The sequence below is a fragment of the Nothoprocta perdicaria genome, unplaced genomic scaffold, assembly GCF_003342845.1.
Source record: "Nothoprocta perdicaria isolate Ctin4 unplaced genomic scaffold, notPer1 scaffold_102, whole genome shotgun sequence".
Classification (NCBI taxonomy): domain Eukaryota; kingdom Metazoa; phylum Chordata; class Aves; order Tinamiformes; family Tinamidae; genus Nothoprocta; species Nothoprocta perdicaria.
In genome coordinates, this window is record NW_020454117.1 from 1,105,350 (window position 1) to 1,125,548 (window position 20,199).

General features: G+C 36.5%; 2 protein-coding genes across 2 annotated transcripts in view; one reads left to right on the plus strand and one right to left on the minus strand.

Moving 5' to 3' along the window:
- HJURP (Holliday junction recognition protein) overlaps positions 1 to 5,692 on the plus strand; it is an 18,441-nt gene extending 12,749 nt beyond the window's left edge. The window contains 5 exon segments of the mRNA XM_026041634.1: positions 50 to 1,632; positions 2,126 to 2,189; positions 2,860 to 2,950; positions 5,111 to 5,175; positions 5,178 to 5,692. Coding sequence (XP_025897419.1) covers positions 50 to 1,632; positions 2,126 to 2,189; positions 2,860 to 2,950; positions 5,111 to 5,175; positions 5,178 to 5,236 — 1,862 coding nt within the window. The 3' untranslated portion in view covers positions 5,237 to 5,692.
- Positions 5,693 to 9,272: 3,580 nt separating this feature from the next.
- LOC112949596 (T-cell receptor-associated transmembrane adapter 1) lies at positions 9,273 to 15,217 on the minus strand. Its single transcript, XM_026042034.1, has 5 exons — positions 15,112 to 15,217; positions 13,336 to 13,372; positions 12,077 to 12,138; positions 10,694 to 10,749; positions 9,273 to 9,524 (listed from the first exon to the last, which is right to left on the minus strand). The coding sequence occupies exons 1-5, from the start codon at positions 15,215 to 15,217 to the stop codon at positions 9,273 to 9,275; spliced, it is 513 nt and encodes a 170-aa protein (XP_025897819.1).
- Between the last annotated feature and the right edge of the window lie 4,982 nt (positions 15,218 to 20,199).

Here is a 20,199-nt window from a genome sequence, read left to right on the forward strand (position 1 = left end):
TTTTAGTCAGGTAATATATTACTATTTTTTTCTTTTTTCCTTTGAACAGGCAACCAAGCCATTGTTTGCAAAAAGAAATTGGGGTTTGGAAATGAATATTCTCCATCCAGGTCTCTCCAGTTACCTTTGCCTGGTGTTTCCACTTCAGCAAATACAGTCGCAGTATCCATGCACCAACGTCTTCCGGAAGTGAATGGAACTTGCTGCGAYAGTGTCTTGGAATTCTACCAGTCTGCCGATGAGGAATGCTCCTGGAGCACTGTAACACTTGGAGACTTGTATCCAGGGATGGTAGAGTCGCTAATGAGGCTCATGAGAAAACATTTTCAGAGCAAAGTGTTTGCGTACATGGCTCGCCACTACAGGCGCCGAAGATGGCGTTCTAGGAGAGCAAAGCTCAATGTCACTGTAGAGAAAAGGAAAGAGTTCAGACCACTTAGGTTGAAGCCAGCCCAGACTGACCCCTGCAGCCCCAGTGGTAGCAGTGAAGGTGTTCGGAACCTGCCTTTTAGAAATAATGCAAATGCTTGTGATAACAAGGGCTCCTTTGATAATTTAAATRCCCTGGCGTGTTATTCTCACAGTGCTGCAACTGAAATGGAAGTGGACTGCTCTGATTCAAATTTAGAATGTGATCCAGCAGCTGCTAAAGGCCAGAATGTCTCTGAACAGACTGTTCTTCCTAGTGGTATGGCTAGAATAGGAGAAACATTTCTAGTTGAAGATCCTTTACAGACTCCTCCCTCATTGAAGAATTCAAAATGCAATCAAAGTGAAAATTGGACTTATAAATGTTCTTCAGGTTACCCTTCTGTAACACCTACCATCAATTCAGGGTCAGCAACACTTCATCTGGTAAAAGAGAACAAAACTCACAAAACTGACTTTCCTTCTGGTGATACTTCAGCTTTGTGCTCATCAATTTGCAGTTTCAGTACCAATGGTAATGCTTTTGTACCAGTTAGAAACAGTTCTCTTAGAAAAGGATCGAATACATTTCTCAGAAATCCTGAAATGAAAACTTCTGAGAGGGGGCCTTCTCTGCAGCGCAGCCACTCATTTTCCTTTTTACCTGTGAATCAGAGCCCTTCAAAGCCTCAGAAATACAAAGATGCYTTTGAAGAACTCTACCACAAACTATGTTCCAAAGAAATTCAAAAGCCCTTGGTGCCTTCAAGCTCACAGAAACTTGAGGAGAAAGTGAGATTAATGAAGAATAACTTAAGTGATCCTGTGAGGTCCAGTGTGCAGTATGACAGAGCATTTGAGAAGGTTTATCAGAAATTGTCTGCTGATAGTGTTCCAAAACTGCCCGGGCTTCAGCGAGCTTCCAACTTGATGAAGTATCAAGTGATACAGATGTCTGAAACTGTAAATGCTCTCGTTAACTCACCTGTTCGAGCTTTATCTGCAATTCCCAGAGTTAAAAGACTAGCAAATATTCAGAATGATTCCCTCTCTTCGCCTGTAAAGCGCCTGAAAAATATACCTGAACGTTATTGTCCTCCAGCAGTGCATCATCAGACTTCTCACAGGAGAAATACTCATCTCCCTAAAGGTGATATCTCTCTGTCAAGCACATGCAGTGGCAATAGCCCCAGCTTCCGTGACACCCACAACTGCCAAAGTCAGGTATTGGAGGACCTTGTGAGGGAGGGGAAAAAAAATAACTGTATCATCTTTTGCTGACATTTGGAGAAAGGCTTAAAAAAAMCAGTGTTTGTGTTGGAAGGTCTTTAGAACTAGTCAGAACATTACTCTGGTCCTTTTTTTGTTTCGTTTTGTTGGAAGTGTGTTTTTTGTTTTGCAAACCAGTTTAAATGCAAGTTGCATCAAGTCTCTTATATTCTCAAATCCTGTGTAAGGAAGTTGTCACCATGTTTAGTCATCCTGAAGGAGGTTTAAAAACGTTCAGCAGAAGCTTTCCTCTCATTTTAATGCTGTGTCATTAAAAATAAATAAAATGAAAAAGACAGTCTTGTTAAGGCATTGGAATAGTTAGGTTTGTTTAAGTTTTAAGTCGGGTCCTTAGTTCCACGTTTCCAGTTACTCCTTTCAGCACAGGCTATGAAGTAATACATGAGGTTTTTTCTACTGATCTAATCTGCTGATGCTTTATTTTTAGGACTCTGGATTTCGCCCTTCTCTGAATAACACCTTTCTTGTTAGTCCTCATGCTTCTCTGCAAGGTTAGTTCCAGAGGCTTTCTGAATTACTACTGTAGCAGTCACAGGCAGTTATTTAAAGGAWAAATCTATAGATCTCCTCTGCAGACTCCCATCAAGTTAACAGTTCTTCTTCTTTAGTAATTATTGGATGTGTTCAAATTTCTTTAGTATGTAATGAATCTGAGTAGGAAATGATTTCCTGAATCGTGTTGACTGCTGTTAAGCTCTTCTGCTCATTAGCTGAGAATTTTCCTACTACGGGCTGGATTGCTAGTGTTTATCTGCTAGTTTTTCTGCTAGTTTGTTCTCTTTCCTGCTACATTTATTGTTGCTTTTACTTTCTATATATATAAACATCCAGTCAGAAATTATACTTTACCAGAGAAGAAGACAATTTATGTCAACAGTTTCTTTCCTGAGGTTGTATATAATTGTGAACTACCTGTGTCTTTYTCTGATGGTAATAAATCACAAATACTTTGAGGAAAGTAAACTTTATACTTAAATATACACAGTGCTTTGGAATTGTGTTGAAATTGTATTTTGCATTAAAAGATTTTTGTAAGGGATTTTGTTGATTAAAATAAGGTGATTATCAGCATTGTTTCATTAGGCTAATATTTTAACAACTTACTGTAGTGCTCGTGCCAGCCCTCATGGTACTTGCCTGTTTCATCCTGTTTTTCATCAGCAGAGTCTGGAGTTGCAGACGCCCACCCTGACAGGCCTGACACACAGCAGACTTGCATCCTCCAGAGGAGTGCACAGAGGTGTCRCCAAAGGTAAGCGCCTCTGGAGCTTCTAGAAAAGAAATCTCAAAAAAAGTTTGCTCTTGTTTTAGAAGAAAGCTGTTACTTCCAGTTCTGCATCATATATACTAGTACGATGGAAATCAGCTTGGATCCTTGGGAGAGCACAAGCTAATCAAACCTGCAGACGTGAACACGGGAAGGCAAGTGTTGCTGGACAAAACTAGCCAGAGTCCAGCATGGGTGGCCAACAAGCCKAAGTTGCTTTGATTGGCTTTGCTGAATTGCCACTCGAGTACTTCCTAGAGATGTGCTTTTCGTTTTAGCTTTGGCATAGCCAGATAAAAACAGTTCTGTAGTTATTTGCTTGAGCTGACAAGCCTTTCTGGGTTCTTAAGATCTGGAGAGAGCAGTATATTGCCATTTAAAATGGCTTTGAAAAAACGGGTCCTGTCCAGGGAGACCTATTTGCCAGTGGTCTCACTCTGTGTTGTACCAGCCGTGGATCTCTTAGGAATAGACCCTAGATGCTCTSTTTCTCTTTTATCACTGTCAATGGAATATTTACATTTTGAGAGAACATTCCCTCCTGTTCCTGGACCATGTCCTTCTACACATGTTTTCCTTGGTATGCTTAATTTGACTTTTCACGCTCTAGATTCCATGGATTATGAGTTAATTTTATAGGCATAGGATTAAATGATCTTCAAAGTTCTCTAAACACCCTCCTTCTATTTCTTGAAACATCTCTGTGATAGAGAAAACTTAGCTTAGTTTTGCCAAAAAATATCTGATTTGGCACCCCAAAATGTGCTGCCTTCCTAAACTCCAAAGCCAAGAAGTGTTTTCACTCTGTTAAAGTATTTCTTACAGCTGATATCTGATTTTTGACAATGGTCAGATTGAAATTTCAAAGGGGAGATTTGACTGTATTTTGAAAGTACCTACATGTAGATCTTTGATTAGTAGATGCTGCATTATTTGAAGAAAAAAGTGTCAATTTAAGTGAAGATGAAATCTAAACTGATAGGCATTTGTATTTCAAGTTCAAAATGATTATTAATAAAGATTACATTAAGATTATTTTTGATATTGGAAATTAATATTGGAATATTACTTTCCAATAGTATTGGAGAGAAAATGAGTACATGAAGATGTTTCTGTGATTCTGAGTGTGCTCACTTTGCACTTGACTAAGTGAATTTTTATTCAGCTATTGAATTTACACTTTCTCTGCATTCTTTTCTGACTACACACAAAGTCCTCCCTAGGAGGTTACTGAATTGTTTTGAAGAACAAAAAGGGTTTCCYCTCCTTAACGCCTGCAAATAAATAAGTTTGGAGGAGAGCAGGTAATTGGGATTTTAATGTGTACTTTCCTGCCAAGCCATCTGGAATTTAATCTATTCCTTTGTTCCTTAATTGGACAAATGCACGTGTCTTAATGTGTAACATAAATGGACAATCTACTGGCAAGCTTAGGCCTCAGTTATTATATTCTTGGACTTTTGTGACTATAAAAAGACATCCCAGGAGTGAGGCTCTCTAGTGATTCCTGCGCCCTCAGGAGTTTCATGCCTAAGCGAGGCAGCAAAATGCTCTGTGCTGTAATGAATGATGGGGCAGGGAAGAATATTCTCACCTTGTTGTCTGGAACTTGACAGTCTTCATCTAGGAGCTGATTATGAGAGATTTCAGGAATTTAGCAAATAAATTACTCTGTTTCTTTGTGCGAGTGCTGTCTTATGACTTACTGTTGTATGTRATTTTTATCTAATATAAACCATATTGGTTTCAAACAGATCCAAAAACATGTTGCCAATCCTTCAGGAACATCAGAGAAATAACTGTATTCTCATTGCTGCACCATCTCTCGCTTGTAGCTATTTGTGAATACATTCAGTGATTGCATCTCAACATTGTTAATAGATATTTACATTAACATAACTTAAGTGAATAAAACAGCATTACTGAGACATTAAAATGACATCAGGTGAAAAGCATTCCSCTTGAGGTGAGTGCATGCAGGTAAGGAAGCCTGCTGCAGGCCACCATCAGGGTGTGCAGATATCTTTTGATATTTGACAATTTGTATCAGTTGCATTCTGTTTACTGTCAACTAATCAATAAGCAAGAACTGTGTTCTTGTTTAATTTACCATAATTTTATGATCTAAACAATTMTTTTATTTAGGGTGTCAAGAAAACTAAGCTACGCTGATGAGAAAGACCGAAATCCTGGCATTTCTTTGGAGGACCTCGAATCAAAACTCACCAAGGAGCATACATGGACTGCTACAGAGAAAATGTTGTTTTATAACTTTTAAAAATCATTTATTAATTTTAATTTAGATATTTTAATTAAGAGATTGCAATTCTTAACAAGCAGGTGTACTAATGTACAATTAGTCCTGATTTATACTTCCCTATAATATAAAACAAGCTCTAGGAGCTCCCTCCTGAAAGGGAAAACCAGATTCTTACCCATCTGGTTTCATCAGGTATTTACAAGGAATCAGGCTTCTTTTTTATGGCAAGTTTGATTTCTGTATTTAATAGTGTTTATTGTAAAAGATTGTGATTTGTGCTATTTTTTAATATTCTGATAAGCTTTGATATTTACTGTAGCATTAATGGGCTATTAACAAGCCTGAATTCCTACCTGTGCTTATATTACACATGTGACATTACTAAATGCGTCGGGGTAGGGGGAAAAATCTGGAAGGGCTTGGATGATTTAAATGCAGTATTTCATACTATGTCTTGTAACATGCCTCATGTATAATTTTAATGTTTTATTGAATAACTAACTTTTGTGAGCTACTTGGAAAATAAAGGTTTATATATTAAAGGATTTGATATTTTTTTCTTTTATGTTTTCACAATGTGCTACCTCACACAATCTACAGAATCACAGAATGACTGAGGTTGGAAGAGACCTCTGGAGGTCATTGAGTCCAACCCTGTTGCTCAGGCAGATTTGCCCAGAGCGCTTTATCCAGGAAGCTGTCCAGAGAGCTTTGGAATATCTCCAAGCACAAAGACTCCACARCTTCTCAGGGCAACCTGTTCCAGTGCTCAGACATCTATATCAAGGAATTATGTAACTGCACTGTTTTCTAAACTTAATTTAAATGTACACTGGAATGGTTTTTTAGACATGTTTGATTCAAGGTAAGATTTCTACATAGCAACACAATGAAGACTTACCCAGGTGGGAAACTAGATTCATTTAAAGAACATGGCAGTAATTCAGTCTATTAAGGTAACTTGGAATTTGAAGAAGTGGTTTTGAAGAAGTAGTTTTGTCAAACCTTGMGGGTGTAGGAAGATGAGCTTACCTGACTGGCACTCTTTTCATGGTAGCAGTAATGAGGAACTCCATTTTTGGAGTTTGAGTCTTCCATGTCCACTTTTTTGCCCATAGTTTGCCTAGAATGATGTACCTAAGAGTCTGCTGATGTTTCTAGTAACACTGGTTAGAAACTGCTGCATATGCAGTTGTGGGAACTGTCACAACTGCTGGCCTGTGCTGATGTTAGCCCTGTGAGAATTTAGTGGTATTTTATTCTCTGTTGCCTTTTCCGATCTCTGCCTCCTCCATTCCAAATAGTCTTTGCTTCTGCCACCATACTTCTCTGATATTCTCTACTGTTCTATTGAGTATTTGAATGAATGTTAAGCTAGATTTAATAAAACGAGCTTCATAATGCTATGGTAATTTTTGGGGGGGAGGAGAAGGAAAGGCACGGAATTCTCTAAAAACCTGTTACTTGAACAGTATAAATCTATACTTGCCATTTCCTTTTTGTTTTCCTTTTGCAACTACCTCTGAATCCTTACTTGTACATTAAGAATTTACATAATGCATAAAATGTCCTGTAAGTTTTTCTGTAACGTCTTGAGAAGGAAGCAAGATGTACTTTATTAAAACATGTCCTTTGTTAGAATACTTCAGTCATTTGAAAGCCATCACCCCAGAAGTCTTCAAAATGCCTTTCATTCAGTTATTTATGTAAGCAAAAGGAGGGTGAAAGAACTTAGAAAGGGTTGATGGTCTAGGTAAATTAAACCAGAAGTAGAAAATCTAATGAAAACAGCCATCAAATTTAGAAAAGAAGTATTGAAGGAGATTACTARTGGAAAGTACTACACACTTCAGCAAAATAAATTACAAGGAAGAGCAGCTGCTAGAAATTGGTGAAAATAAATAGATGGTCTAAACAATGAAGACTAAGGACATAGAAGGAACTAAATGTACCTAAACCTCATGAAGGGTGCTTGCTATGTGTGCAGTCAGCGAGTGAAGTGGGTGCTTTATTTCTCGTAAACTAATGATCAGGTTGAAATGAAAGGTTGAATTTAGGTAACTTGTTGAAGTTCTTTCTGAAGTTATGTCTCTTAAAAAGTTTTAGAAGAGCATAACCAACTGTAAACATTATAGGAAACATGGAATAGCTGTTCTTGAGCAAAACTAAACAATTTTTTATGAAAATTATGAAAACGTTCTCTGGAAAACAGTAACAAATAGACCTTGGGACCTATGTTTATTTGCTTGAGAGCTTGTTCAAGGAAGCAATTATCTCTAATCTCAGAGGGTGTGAATATTGTATGTGAGGGTTTTATCAACTAAATCAAAATATTTAATATAAATATATATCACTAATGCTGGTCAAACAGTTTTGAGTGCTGAAGCATCAAGCTTGAGAAGAACCTGTTGACATGCATTTTACTTTGTCTTTTATTTGTTTCCAACTGCTATAAATAATTCCTTCCAATTTGCTCAGATTAGGATACTTATGCTCTGATATCTCAGTGTTGATCTTTGGATTCTTCCCCACTTCCTCCCCCAAGATCTCTGTTTGATGCAGTGCTCCATTTAATGTTCTTCTATCAAGTCTCCAGAACTACCTTTTCCTATTCCACTAATGATAGTTCATCTAAGGCCGTGGCAACGTGGTCATAGTGATCCTCAAGTTTTCCTTGCTTCTGAGGCACTGATTAGGCACTGAGCCAAACGTGCTGATTTGGCTTCCCCATTCAAAAGCACACACTAGCTCATGAGAGGCAGTGGCATGAAGCTGCTGGGATGTGGGGTTGGCCCCTGCTTCTTGGTTTAGTGTAGAAGTTATGYCATGTTCAAGAGGACTGCTAGTTCTGCAGGACCTGCAGTGCCCCTGTGGGCTCTGCATGTGCCCTTGAGCTCCAYGGCCATGTGCTCTGCATGGAGTTTTGGAAGCCCCAGTATGTTCTGAGAAAGCAAAACTGTGTGACAGCTGGAGGTGTGCGTGTTAAATCAACCGCCCTGCTGTTTGCTGCTGCTGGCTGCTACATAATAATTCTCTGAGCATGTTGCATAAAAATGATTCCTCACTATCTTAGCTTACTCTGAGATGGCGTTAAAGTCTAAAGATGAATGTGAACACTGAGTTATTTACAGAAGTGAAAAGCTCTTTCTGATTTCTTAAAATATTTGTTAAAAATGACAATGTAAAAGCCAGTAGGCATTTWAATATCAATTATAATATATGATATATTTGATATTGGAAGGCAAAATCCARCCTAGGAGTTTTATTTTTATGGATTATTTGGCCAAATCTTTACAGACTATTACATTATGTTAGTAGAAAAATAAAGATGTTAAATGTGTTCTCATATTCTTTACAAAAGGGAAGGTGAGTAAGGACACTGTTAAATTTTGCTAGACATAGGGGTACTAATTTAAACAAGTTGTTGAATTATTCTTTGATTAGCTTTAGATATATAGTCATATTACTGTAGACCACTCACAATGGGAAAGCACTAAATACTGAATAGCAGAACGATTTTGTGATTGAAAAAAACCACTAAATCCTTAACTATGCAGATGTGAAACCCCATTTGTTTCCAAAGGGTATTGCTAAACCACATTGTCAAAAATCAGGTAGAAGAACAGTGTAACTGTGCTAGAGCTCTACAAACAACCAAGTGGGTATTCTGGAAATGATTCAAGTAGGAATTGCACATGGTCCTTTGAAAGACAGGATTATATTTTATTGGTATTTATTCCAGTTTATGAGTGTGGATGTATAGGTATATTATATATATTATATATACAAATATATATAACAAAAATGGAATAAATACTAGGCCAACRCTTTTCTGGAATCAAATTCTGAGATACGAGCACTCAAACTCCATTCCAAAACCTCTTTGGAAGTGCAAGTCTTTCAACGTGGTAATCTTGATCTGTAGTTACTTCCTGCGTGGTCCATATATATGCTTGGAAGATCATTTGAGGACTTAACTTACCCATTTTACACCATTTGCCAGGATATTTTTCATTGTTCCCCCAAAATGAACAAGTGGATCTCACTTCAAACGTTCTCCTTGGTAGCATGAATCAAGCCCATTAATCTGATGGGATCATCATGAACAGCTTCTGCCTTTGCTGGGTTTTCAGCAGCCAGCTGCTCACTATTAAGATAAATGGAAGGCATGACAGTGGGTTTAGATGGTCTTTCTTCTTGATCTTCTTCTGAAGACTCTTTCTTTCTCCTCGGTTTTCTGCGTTTTCCCTTGATGCTGTGATCAAGGGAGGCATAGCACATCTGATTGGCAGGCTCCACCTAGAAGGAAATCCACTTTGTATTTAACACTCAGTCATAATGTTTGTCTTAAAATTATGTAAGGCTTTTTGTATGTCTCTTTTATAAGACTGACTTTTACCAAGGTTAGCTGCAAATGCAAATACAAAAAGAAAGTACAAATGATTMAACTGCAGCAGCAGAGACACCTAAATGGACCCTAATGGTAAGTGACTCCAGTTCTTGTGATAGTGACGGTTAAGGATGCTTAATCTTTCACATCAGAAAGATTCTCATTTGGGAAAATGGTAATAATAATAGTCTTTGTTCCCTGGGATGCAAGACATTGTTTGGCCTGTATTTTTTTTCCACTGCTTTATTTATTAGAATCCAGACACTAGCAACAGCATTGTCTGTATGAAAAGCAAAGGTCTTGTGTGTATATATAATTTATTTTCCAGTATGAAATCTATGTTATGTGTATGTTTTCTTTGCTTCTTTTTATGCATTTTTTCCAGCGAAATTGAGAAAATCTTTTGATATGGGAACTTACASGGCTGATTGCATTTCTGTGAGCTTTATGGAAATAAATGTCTAGGTAAAGGGTGTTTGTGTCTCCTGAAAGTGTCTTGGGGGAAGAGAGAGACTAGAGTCACTCCTTAAATACTGGGAAACCAACACAAGAATTGATACTGCGAAATGCTTCACTTACAGGAAAAGTGTGAGTTGAACCTTGCATGTTTATAGGCATCCAAGTAATTCAGGAAGAATATGGAGATCAATAAAAGATGAGGCTTCTTCCATTTATTAAGGCATACAGATTTYGTGTTGGTCAGGAGAGATTAGGTCAAATGCACGGTTGTCTTGTGGCTCAACSTGTATTTTTTATTTGATTGTTGACCAGAAGGAGGAAAACTAATTCCTCCCGTAAGCCAAAGCTGTAACTGCAGCCTTAATTCAGCCTACTCTGCATGCTTGTGCCTGAGTTTTATCATGACATGTGGACAGAAACAGGCTACCTCTAGCTCTCCACCCTACTTAACCACTGACCGAGCAAAGGGCTGAATCGGTACCTAAATTCACTGATGAACTGAGGCATCGTAATTTTTGTGACGAGCAGCGTGAAGATTTTTATAATGTGCCGTCACATCTGAGACAACCCAACATGCCCTAATTCAGAAATCCAAAAGCAAGTTAGGAAATAAAGATACCTGTTCGTTAACTGGCCTTTGGGGCTGGGACTTCATTTGCTCGTAACAACATTCTTCTGGAATTGATCAAAGTTTAAGAAAGGTTAAAAAACGTTGTTAAAAAAGCCCTTTGAGGATTTAACAATCAACCAGCTTCTCCATCTTACAGAACTGATCCCCTTCCCCACCCTTCCCCAAGGTTCTTTTGGTAGAAGTTTGGTTTTGTTTTGATTCGAAGCCTTGCACGTAGATTCCCCTCTGTTTATAGTTAGGCAAGTCAGATGAATGTGCTCTGAAACCAAAATTCATTTTCTGTACTTATGGATGGGAGTTTTCTCATATTTCTGCAAATGGACGTCATTTTAGGTGCCTAAATGAATGTCTTACAATAGAGGGTAATGTCGTATTTGGCATATTTGTTATTATAGACTTTTTAGGTGTGAGGCTATACAGTGACCAATGATGTTTTGAGTTGCAGGAGTTGGTGATTAAACTATTTCTGACTCTGGCTTTAAGGGCTTTTTTTTTTTTTTTGTGAATTTAATTCAAATTATTTTTTCAWGCCATATTTCATTTTAGACATCAGTAAAAGCGATTACTATTTGTTTGCGKTTTAGGTAGCATCAGTGCATTCAAGTGTTTGTGTAGCTGAATTTTGAATGGGGAAGCCAATACCACAATTTAGGTATGTGAAAATTGATTTTCAGTTTGTTTCACCCCAAATTAAACTAACAGACTAATAGAGAGAGAAAAAAAAAAAAAAAGACATATCCACATTACCTAGTATTTGTTTTAACCCTGTAAAGGCTCTGAGACGTATTTTTCAATATATCTAGCTCTAAGTGCAGTTATACCATGTTGCTACCATTAACGTGGTGCCTTTCTGCCAAGCACTCTTACTTGAGCTCAGCAAAGTAGAGGGCAGCTCCACCTGCCCACTGTTCAGCCTCCGTGGACTGCGTTTGCTCCCATCACTGGCGTGCACGTTTGCAACAAGAGCTGCATCTGTGAATAGCCATAGCAGAAAGAGTAAGCATATTTTTCTGCCAGCTTCCATGTGGACAGCGACTTCAGAGCGTAGTTTTGCCTTAGACTGCTTTAATGTGCRTGCACCTAGACATTACGTGAACAGAAACAGCTCTGCATGTAGAAAACCTCTTGGTTTTGAGATATTTGGCTGAACAGAAATATTTGGATTGTAAAAAGTCAAACTCACTGCACGAATTTGTCTTATGAATAGTAAGCCAGTTCTATATTCAAGTAAAGATTAATACTTGAAASTAAAAAGCAGTTGATTCTCACATTTGCAATTTAAGAAACACACAAAAGTTATTGATTATTCTGCTTTTATCCACGCTTTTATTCTATCTACCAAATAAATACTTCCTTAAGAGGTAAGCTTACCTAAAATATCTTGACTGAGATTGCCATAAACTGAGTCATCTCCTGTGTCAAAGTAATCATAGCTAGAATGGAAATAGAGAAATATTTTTAATTGACATAATAAACTTAATTTAGAATCTCACAATTATACTCTAAATATTTTTTACACATATATAGCAATAGCATACTGTATATGTCACCTAAAAGGCAGCACAAAAAATATGAGGGGGAAAAATAATAGTTTTACAGAGCAGAAGAAAGAGTATAATCCATATTCTAAAGAGAGACTTGCTCTCTAATGAAGACTTGAGCTCTTRTTTCCTGTATCTTAATTAACATAAAGCTAATACCAAGATTACTACAAAGCTATTGTTTGATATAGGCCTAGAAATAGTAATAATCACTCAACTTCAGTTGAAACAAATCAGTGAAAACAGGACTGAATAGGGTTAGTGTGTCCAGTGTCTTACCCTATCCGGCAGGCAWATCATATATCCATTTTGAGAACTGCTTGAAACCTCTAATCCTGATAGTCAGTTTTACTCTGATATGGAGCTTTCTATTGCCACCAAAAACTTCAAACAACTTATTCAGACAAGATGTCCATTTCTTCAAGAGCTGGAGTCCTTTTGGGGGGACTCTGGGGGAGCAGGAGGGAGYAAGGGGAAGGAGAGAATTTTTGTTTTGTTTTCACAAGGGCCTTTTACATTTGAGGTGGGATGAGATTCATTCCATCTCTGTCTTTTAAAGCAGTTACTTTGATGTGGAATAAGAGAAGCAGACTAGTAACTTATCACAAGCCATATAGCAGCTGTGAGCAACGTAAATAGACTGTTTTATTGCTTTTGAATGGAGTGGGTAAAAAGGAAATATGAAGTGTAAATACATATGAATTACTACTCCTCAAGTATATAGTATCATAGTGTAATTCTATAATTTATCATAGTGTTCTGAGAGCTCCGTTTAATTATTAGAGGGTCATTGAGATTGAGTGAGAATAAATACTAGTTTAGCTCAATATCTTTCACTTAAGCATACCAAATGTATTGTATTAGCATTACATTATTTGATTGTTGGTAAAATGAATGCGCTGCCAAGGCAATATTTTTCCTGATTTCTTCACAAAACATTTATTCATAACCATCCCACTCTCTGATATTTCTAGGCAGGTTTCATGAGATCGCTGGAATTTCTTCCATGCCACTCTCCAAAGCCATCTATCATTGCTTATTGCTTATTTTACCCCTGTTGAAAAGAAACATTTTTTTTATCCAGCCTACCTTGGACTGCAGTCTTCATAGTCTTTATACATTTTATCTGGAAAATGTGTGGAAAAGTAATGTTAAAAGAAAGGGAAATGTATTACTGTTGAACATTTCAGATTATTGTCTTAAATGCTGCTGATGGCACTGTAGAAAGTAAAAWTGAAATCTCTAGGTTTTCAGCACCTTCATTTGTCCCCGTTCTCTACTCATATCCTTTTAATTTAAGCCTACTCTAAGAAATATGGATCCAGCCATGCTTGTAAAGTTTATGTTACAGCAGTCCTTTTTCCAGGCCCCATTTTGTTATATACTGCGTGTAACCAATAACCAAGTTTGTCRTTTCCCCCACAAAATGTATTCTAACACATAGGTCTGATTCCTTGTGCTTCCTCTTTCTTCTGCTTCATCTTTTTCTCTGGCTGGTGCATCATAYGTTTATAACGTAAGATGAAGGGGTTTTTAACTAGATTTTTTTTTTGCTTATATCTCTGAAGGAGAGGTTCTGTGATCCACAGATGAAGAAGTTGAAGCAGAGGCCCAAAGGCCACAAACAGATCAGTTGTCCCCAGAGCTTGGTTAGTAACTCGGGGTGCCTGACTTTCTGTTCTGTGCTCCAGGAAGACAGAGTTTGCCATAAGCAAGATCTGATATCATGGATGCTGCAAAATCAGCCAGTCTGATGGCAGCCTTGCTTAAAGCTGATATTGTAAATAATTGATTATTCTGTATAGAAGTATCTGTCTAGTAGCACTAGAAGACAAAACAAAAAARTAACATCAGTAGCACAACTCTCAAGCAGCTATTTTTGTATCCTGTAATTACACCATTTCCTTATTCTTAGTAAATTCAATTTATGAGCATAGGTTTTTCTGTTAGTTTCTAAAGTTATGTGAATTCTATATGGATATAGATACGTTGAAAGGAGTCAAATCTACCACTGTGTACCTGTCCACTCTTAGGCATAAGGTTCAGGTACTAATTTTCCTGTATGAAGGTGGTGAAGGTGTTTTTTTATATTTGTATGAATAAGGAAGTTTGTACTGGTTTAATCAATCTTGTTCCCCCAAAAAAGAAAAAAAAGAAAAAAAAAAGAAAAAGTTAATTTTAACTAGAAATAGTATATAATTGTGCTCACCATGTAACATAAATTAAGGAAATTATTTCCTTATAGATGGTGACACATTGGTTTAACAGCTGTGTTAGGATCCCACAGTGAAAAGCCCATGGAACAATCTTTTTTCCAAATWGATTGAATATAGAATGTGTATAAAATCTGAAATTCAAATAAGCATTCAGGAATTTGGGGAGGAGAAAGTTTTCTCAAGTAGCTTTTGTATTAGCACAGTTACTTAAAATCATTTTTTAAGTTCAAGCATGGAAGTGAAATTACTTCTATGGAAAGTACACTTAAAGAAAAATGGAATAATACACTTTTAAAACATATTTTAAAAAAAGTATGTCCAACATTAAATGTAAAGCACACTTTCTGCATGTTCTTTTGTCTAGCCATTAGAAAATGGATTCTAATAGTCTAATAATAATAATAATAGTCTAATAATAATTTATGCACATATCATTTGTGCACATAGTAATCATTCAGTAACATACCTAACTCCTATTAAAAGAAAAGAAAAAAAAAAGACCCCACAAACTGTCAGGTCCTCACTACTAGAACCATGCTTGACAAAGATAGCTTTAATTTTGGAAAGAATCAAGTAGTTGGCTTTATATTTCTCTAGAGGTACTTTCAAACACTCGAACTCCATTCCTTACAAGAGAGCTATCACTTACCTTCTCGCTTCTTTCTTATATACTGTGAAATATTGAATATTAGTGAAACGATCAGAGCCAAACTCAGAAAGGCCAAAACTCCCCAGACAGAAAAATGGCAGTCCATTTCTGCACCTGCAAGAAAATCCTTTCATAGTAGGTTTTTTCTTAGCAATTGTACTGAATTCTTTGTGGTTGGCTGATTTGTGCTTTCTGCAATTCAAGTTGCATTGCAACAGGCATTGCTATACAAACTGAATAATTAATATCAAAAAATATCAAGATAATAAACAGCAATGTGGATAAACTGCTAATGGTGCTAACTTCACAATAATTCAGCTTAAATTTGGGCTACTGCTTTGCCTGTAGGATACCGTAATAATAAGGCTTTTTCTGATGAGAGAGAGTCATTTTAATGAATAGCTTTGRAATTGTCTTTGCAGTTGTCTTGAACTTATTACTTGCAATAACTTACTGTCTGTGTCATGAAGTGTTTTTGAATCAGGATCTGAAGATGACCTCTCTTCAGACAAAAAAAAAATTATGTTGGTGGAATTTTATCTGAATAATAAGTAAGTTTTAGCTCTCTTGCCAGAGATTTCAAATCATGGTTTGTGTTTTTTCTTTMGTTTCTTATTAGAAACTTTACATAATGTAGGAAGGCATAATGGCCAAAGAAGAACCATAGCTAGGAACCAGTGAACTGCCAGACGGAGCAAGACCTCAGCCCTTCCTAAAGAACCRCTTAAGAGAGAGGAAGTGAACGTAAATGAGCTAAGTCTCTCTTCATACCAAACCTGCTTCTTTTGGAAGCTCTGTTAGAAACACAGGAGAGAACCTCTCCAAAACAAATTTATTCTGTCATTTAATTAATCCTTCAATTAATCTGTCTCATGCCAATTTTCTGTCACAAACAGAAGAAGACAATAAATTATTTGGGATAGTCTGATGGTCAAGATGACCAACGCAAAGGACCTGAGAAAAGCTTCCGTGACAGAGTAGATGCTGAGCTGAATACAAGTGGAGCAAGAAATTTGATTTTCACTTTGCCCAGAAGCTTATTTCATCTTCTCCTTCATCTAGAGTGTTTCAAATAAATCTGGTCCAAAAACTTAATGAATTTCCCTAATACTGTACAAAAAAAAAAGCCTAGCTGGAACAAAGAAGTCAAAGGGAGAGACCGGGAGATATTGTCAGGGTGAAATTTGAGCTGGCCCATGATAGTCCTCTTATGTGGTTTCCATGTAGCTGGATTCCTCTGGGGATTTGGCTTTTTGTTCATGGCAAACTGAGTTAAAGGAAAACAAGATAATACATTTTTGCATTGCGAGTAGRGATGATGCATGTTCTCCTGCTGAGAAGACCAGAATGTTGATCTGTGATTCCCTGGCTCCAACTTGCCTTAGGAGCTGCTCCTTCTGCTTGTGAAGTCTGCCTCTTGTTCCCTAATAATGCTGGTGTTATGCTCTTACARTTTTGTTTTATTCCAAGCCACAGATGTTTTTGTGATGATGGAACAATGTAAGATAATCCTTGGGAGTGAGAAAACAGGAAGTACAGGCTTCTATGGTGCAAATTTTGCTCTTTAAATAAATAAATTTTATTTATTAAGAAAGCCAGCAGATAGGCTGTGACTTTGACAGTTTTGTGACTGTTTTTGCACAAGGTCCTTGCAGGTGTGCTCCCTCCATTTGGTGTTCCTTTTAAGCAAAACATCCAATTTCTGGCCTTTTCCTTTACCCTCTCTTGTTCTCCCCAAGGTATCTTGGGTTTCTCAGTTAAGGTAACTCTCATGCAATGCATACCTCAGTTTGTAACTTTTTCTTGGTACTGATGATTTACAATTCTGTTCCAGGAATTCTATTTCTCCCTGATGTTCTCACAGTAGGAAACCTTTTAGTCWTAGATTGAGCATTTTGGGTGCAAACTGAAGTAGAAGACGTAATCAAATTTTTGAGGAATTCTTTTTCAATTTTAAGTGTTTTTACTGCTTATTTAAATTGGAATTAACTGAAAAATAATAAAGGCTGGAAAACAGAAGATTCTCTTTTTGGTTTCTGCAATATCTTCTTCAATATCTAAGCAATTTAACTTCTGCAATATCTAGATAAATTAAATCTGCAATATCTAAGTAATTCCTCTTCTCTCARCTTTTAAAAATATTCTAGTAAAATAGACAGCCTAAAACTTTATTTTCTATAAAATTATACCATTGTTATAAACTCTCAATCTGTAGCTCTTTCTTAAAGATCATTTTTAAAAAGTGCATAGATACAGGAAGATGAAGAAAATGAGATATTTATTTGTTCCTAGMTGATCACAATGTTGTTTCTAAATTTTCAAATTTATTTTCCAAACCTCTGATTTAAACATCTGTTTCTGTTCCAGCAGATTGCATACATGAGCAACATATGTGCCAGATACGTCAGCGAGAGATCTGAAAAGAAGATTCTTACCTTTGCGATACAAGCTATTTGCTTGTCAGCCAACGCTGCTTATGTAACAGAAATAAAAATAATTTGCAAGTCCCCCATAAAGTCATAGCAAAAGGCACACAAGTGCCTCCCTGCGTGCACTCTGCTTCTCTAATATCTAATTTTATTTGATTTCCCAAGGACAAAGTATGAGACTTTTTTATAGCCTAGCTTTACAGTTATACAATCCCTGCTCTTTCCCAGCTCCCAACTGTTCCTTTACTGCTTTGCTGTAAAGCTGTTGCCAATATGCTAACTATTTACAGTTATAACTGAATTATTTAAATATTTACTATGTTGACAACAGCAACAGTAGAGGTAAACCTGAACATTTCTGTGAAGAACAATTTGTCTCCCCAGATAACTACAGCAGTATTTCTATACGTGTGACAGCAAATTGTGACAGCTAACTGGCTGTGCTAAAGACAAAAAAGGATAAGGCAAATGTGAATGGAGAGYGAAAAATAAAAAGAAGCTTAATTAATGGACTAATTAATGGTTAGACTGGTCTGAAATTTTACCTTTTATTCTGTTCTCTAATTTTAATTCTCAACCAATTGCCTATTGTCAAATGTGGAAAAAAATATTTATTTTATAAATTAGATGTTTGTTCTAAAGATCCTTAGAACAGCATTCAAAGGCTTTCTCATTCCTTCCACCAAATGAAWTTTTTTTTAAATAATAATTTTAGCCTTAAGAAAGAATCCTAAGGAAARATTAGATCCATTAGAATAATTGACTATGATTTCAATATGGTAAGCCAAAATTCTATGAGGGTTTTATGCAATAATAAAGCTGCAATAATAAAGCCTTAAAAGTGACAGTAATTTCTTGAAGAGCAATAATACTAAACCTGCTCTTAAAGTAGTATGAAGGAAAAGAAATCATCATAAAGTCAAAGGTTTTGATGGGCAGGACAGGAATTCTAGTTTTAATTTATGAACAGTTGGTTGAGGGAATATGTACTCATTGCAAAGATGTCAGTTTTCAAAATGTTTTARTATCAAAGATACGCTCCTGTCTTATTTTTTTTTCTGTAGTTCAGAAACAAGATCTAACTTGGAGGTGCATCTAAGTGTTTCTTTATATCTAAGGTAACCTACCCCATCTGATGATGACTCTTCATATCTGACTTTGGGGATGGAGTTGCTCATCTCTCTTTAGTATATTTTACAGTACTCTAATGTTACTCCATTCACGTAACAAACTCTAAGCCATTAAAAACAAACAAAATTCTGTTAAATATGCAAGTTAGTTGTGCTGTTTTCTCTTCTTTTTAAATCTCTTCCGACAACTTTCTTCAACAAAAGAAACAAAGTAAAGGATAAATAGATATTTGGTCAGGCTCACTGTAGCTATTATTTTCTGTCTGCAGAGTCTATTGTCCTCTAATCTAAAAACACACAAACAAAAACCAAATAAATRCTCCCAGATTATTTTTCCCATTCGGTATTACCATACCTCCAAGATGTAGATCCAATATACTTTCACAAAAATGTGTCTGCTTTGGGGAAAAGGGCCAATTAATGATTTGTGGCTGCAGATAGATGTTTTATCCTAACAGCAAAAGAACGCTTTCCCTTCTTGCTCTTAAGGTGTTTTGGTTAGAGAATCTATCTAATGGAAACATATCATTCCTCCTCTAGTCTTTCCTACTGAAAATGCTCAAGGGTAGGGAATATATAGATACTTGTCCACCAAGAATTGGACATGCCATATCTAGTATCCATTCATCATTCATGGAAACTAATTAATTACTTTGGYTACTAACAGATTTGAGAAGGCGATCTGGAACACAAAATGTTTTGTTTCCCATTGTTTCTGTCTGTCTGCAAATTTGTGGAAGACAGAACATAACTATTTTGCTGTCTGCAACTCTATGGAGAAATACATTTTCTGTAGTAACAACTCTTATCAAAAACAAACCCATTAGGAGACTTACAACTGATGTAATATTAAATTAGCATTAATAAAACTTCCACCTCTGTGAACTTTTAAGGCAGGAATGATTCTCTGAAAAGGAGTCCTTAAGTGCAATTAATTAATGCACATCTAATTGTTTTGTAAGATACAAACTTCATATTTCATAAAAGTGTGTAGGAGAATAAGAAGCCTTCCACATAGTAAATATTTCAAATACAGAGCTGATGCCAATACTTATTCTTTATTAACAAATCTTAGTGCCTTCGCCAACTTAGCAGAAGATTAATGAAGGCTTAGCTGTTGATGATGAGTCATCATCATCATTATGATTATTAATAGTTTGACTTCATGACGCTGAACACCCTTCCTGGARAACTCATAATCTATCAGAGCACGTTTTTACTTTGCACGCCCATAACATGAAAAAGACAAGACTTACCTGTTTATCACTTTTAGGAATATTCCCCGCCCCTTTATCCAACATGAGATGAAGTTATGCTACATTGGCAAACCTTGGAAGCTCTTTTGTTTTCGACCTGGCAGCAAGAATCTCTCTCTACAGTTGCTGTCAATCTTGACAAAGGTCTCTAGCCTTTTTTTTTTTTTTTTTTTTTTTTTTTCCTGCCTACTTTCTTACAAACAGGAAATGTGGTGGAGGTTTTTACAATCTCGCTATCAGGCTGGCGGTCTCCTTTGTTGTTTGCTTCCAAGA

What these genes read in the sequence shown, in the direction of transcription:
- LOC112949596 (XM_026042034.1), bottom strand. Translation starts at nt 15,217, where the DNA reads ATGGACTGCCATTTTTCTGTCTGGGGAGTTTTGGCCTTTCTGAGTTTG. An exon ending in TCTCAGTCAAGATATTTTAG is followed by an intron (nt 10,750 to 12,076) that starts GTAAGCTTACCT and finishes GATCAATTCCAG; the next exon opens with AAGAATGTTGTTACGAGCAA. An exon ending in AAAGGCCAGTTAACGAACAG is followed by an intron (nt 9,525 to 10,693) that starts GTATCTTTATTT and finishes ATTTCCTTCTAG; the next exon opens with GTGGAGCCTGCCAATCAGAT.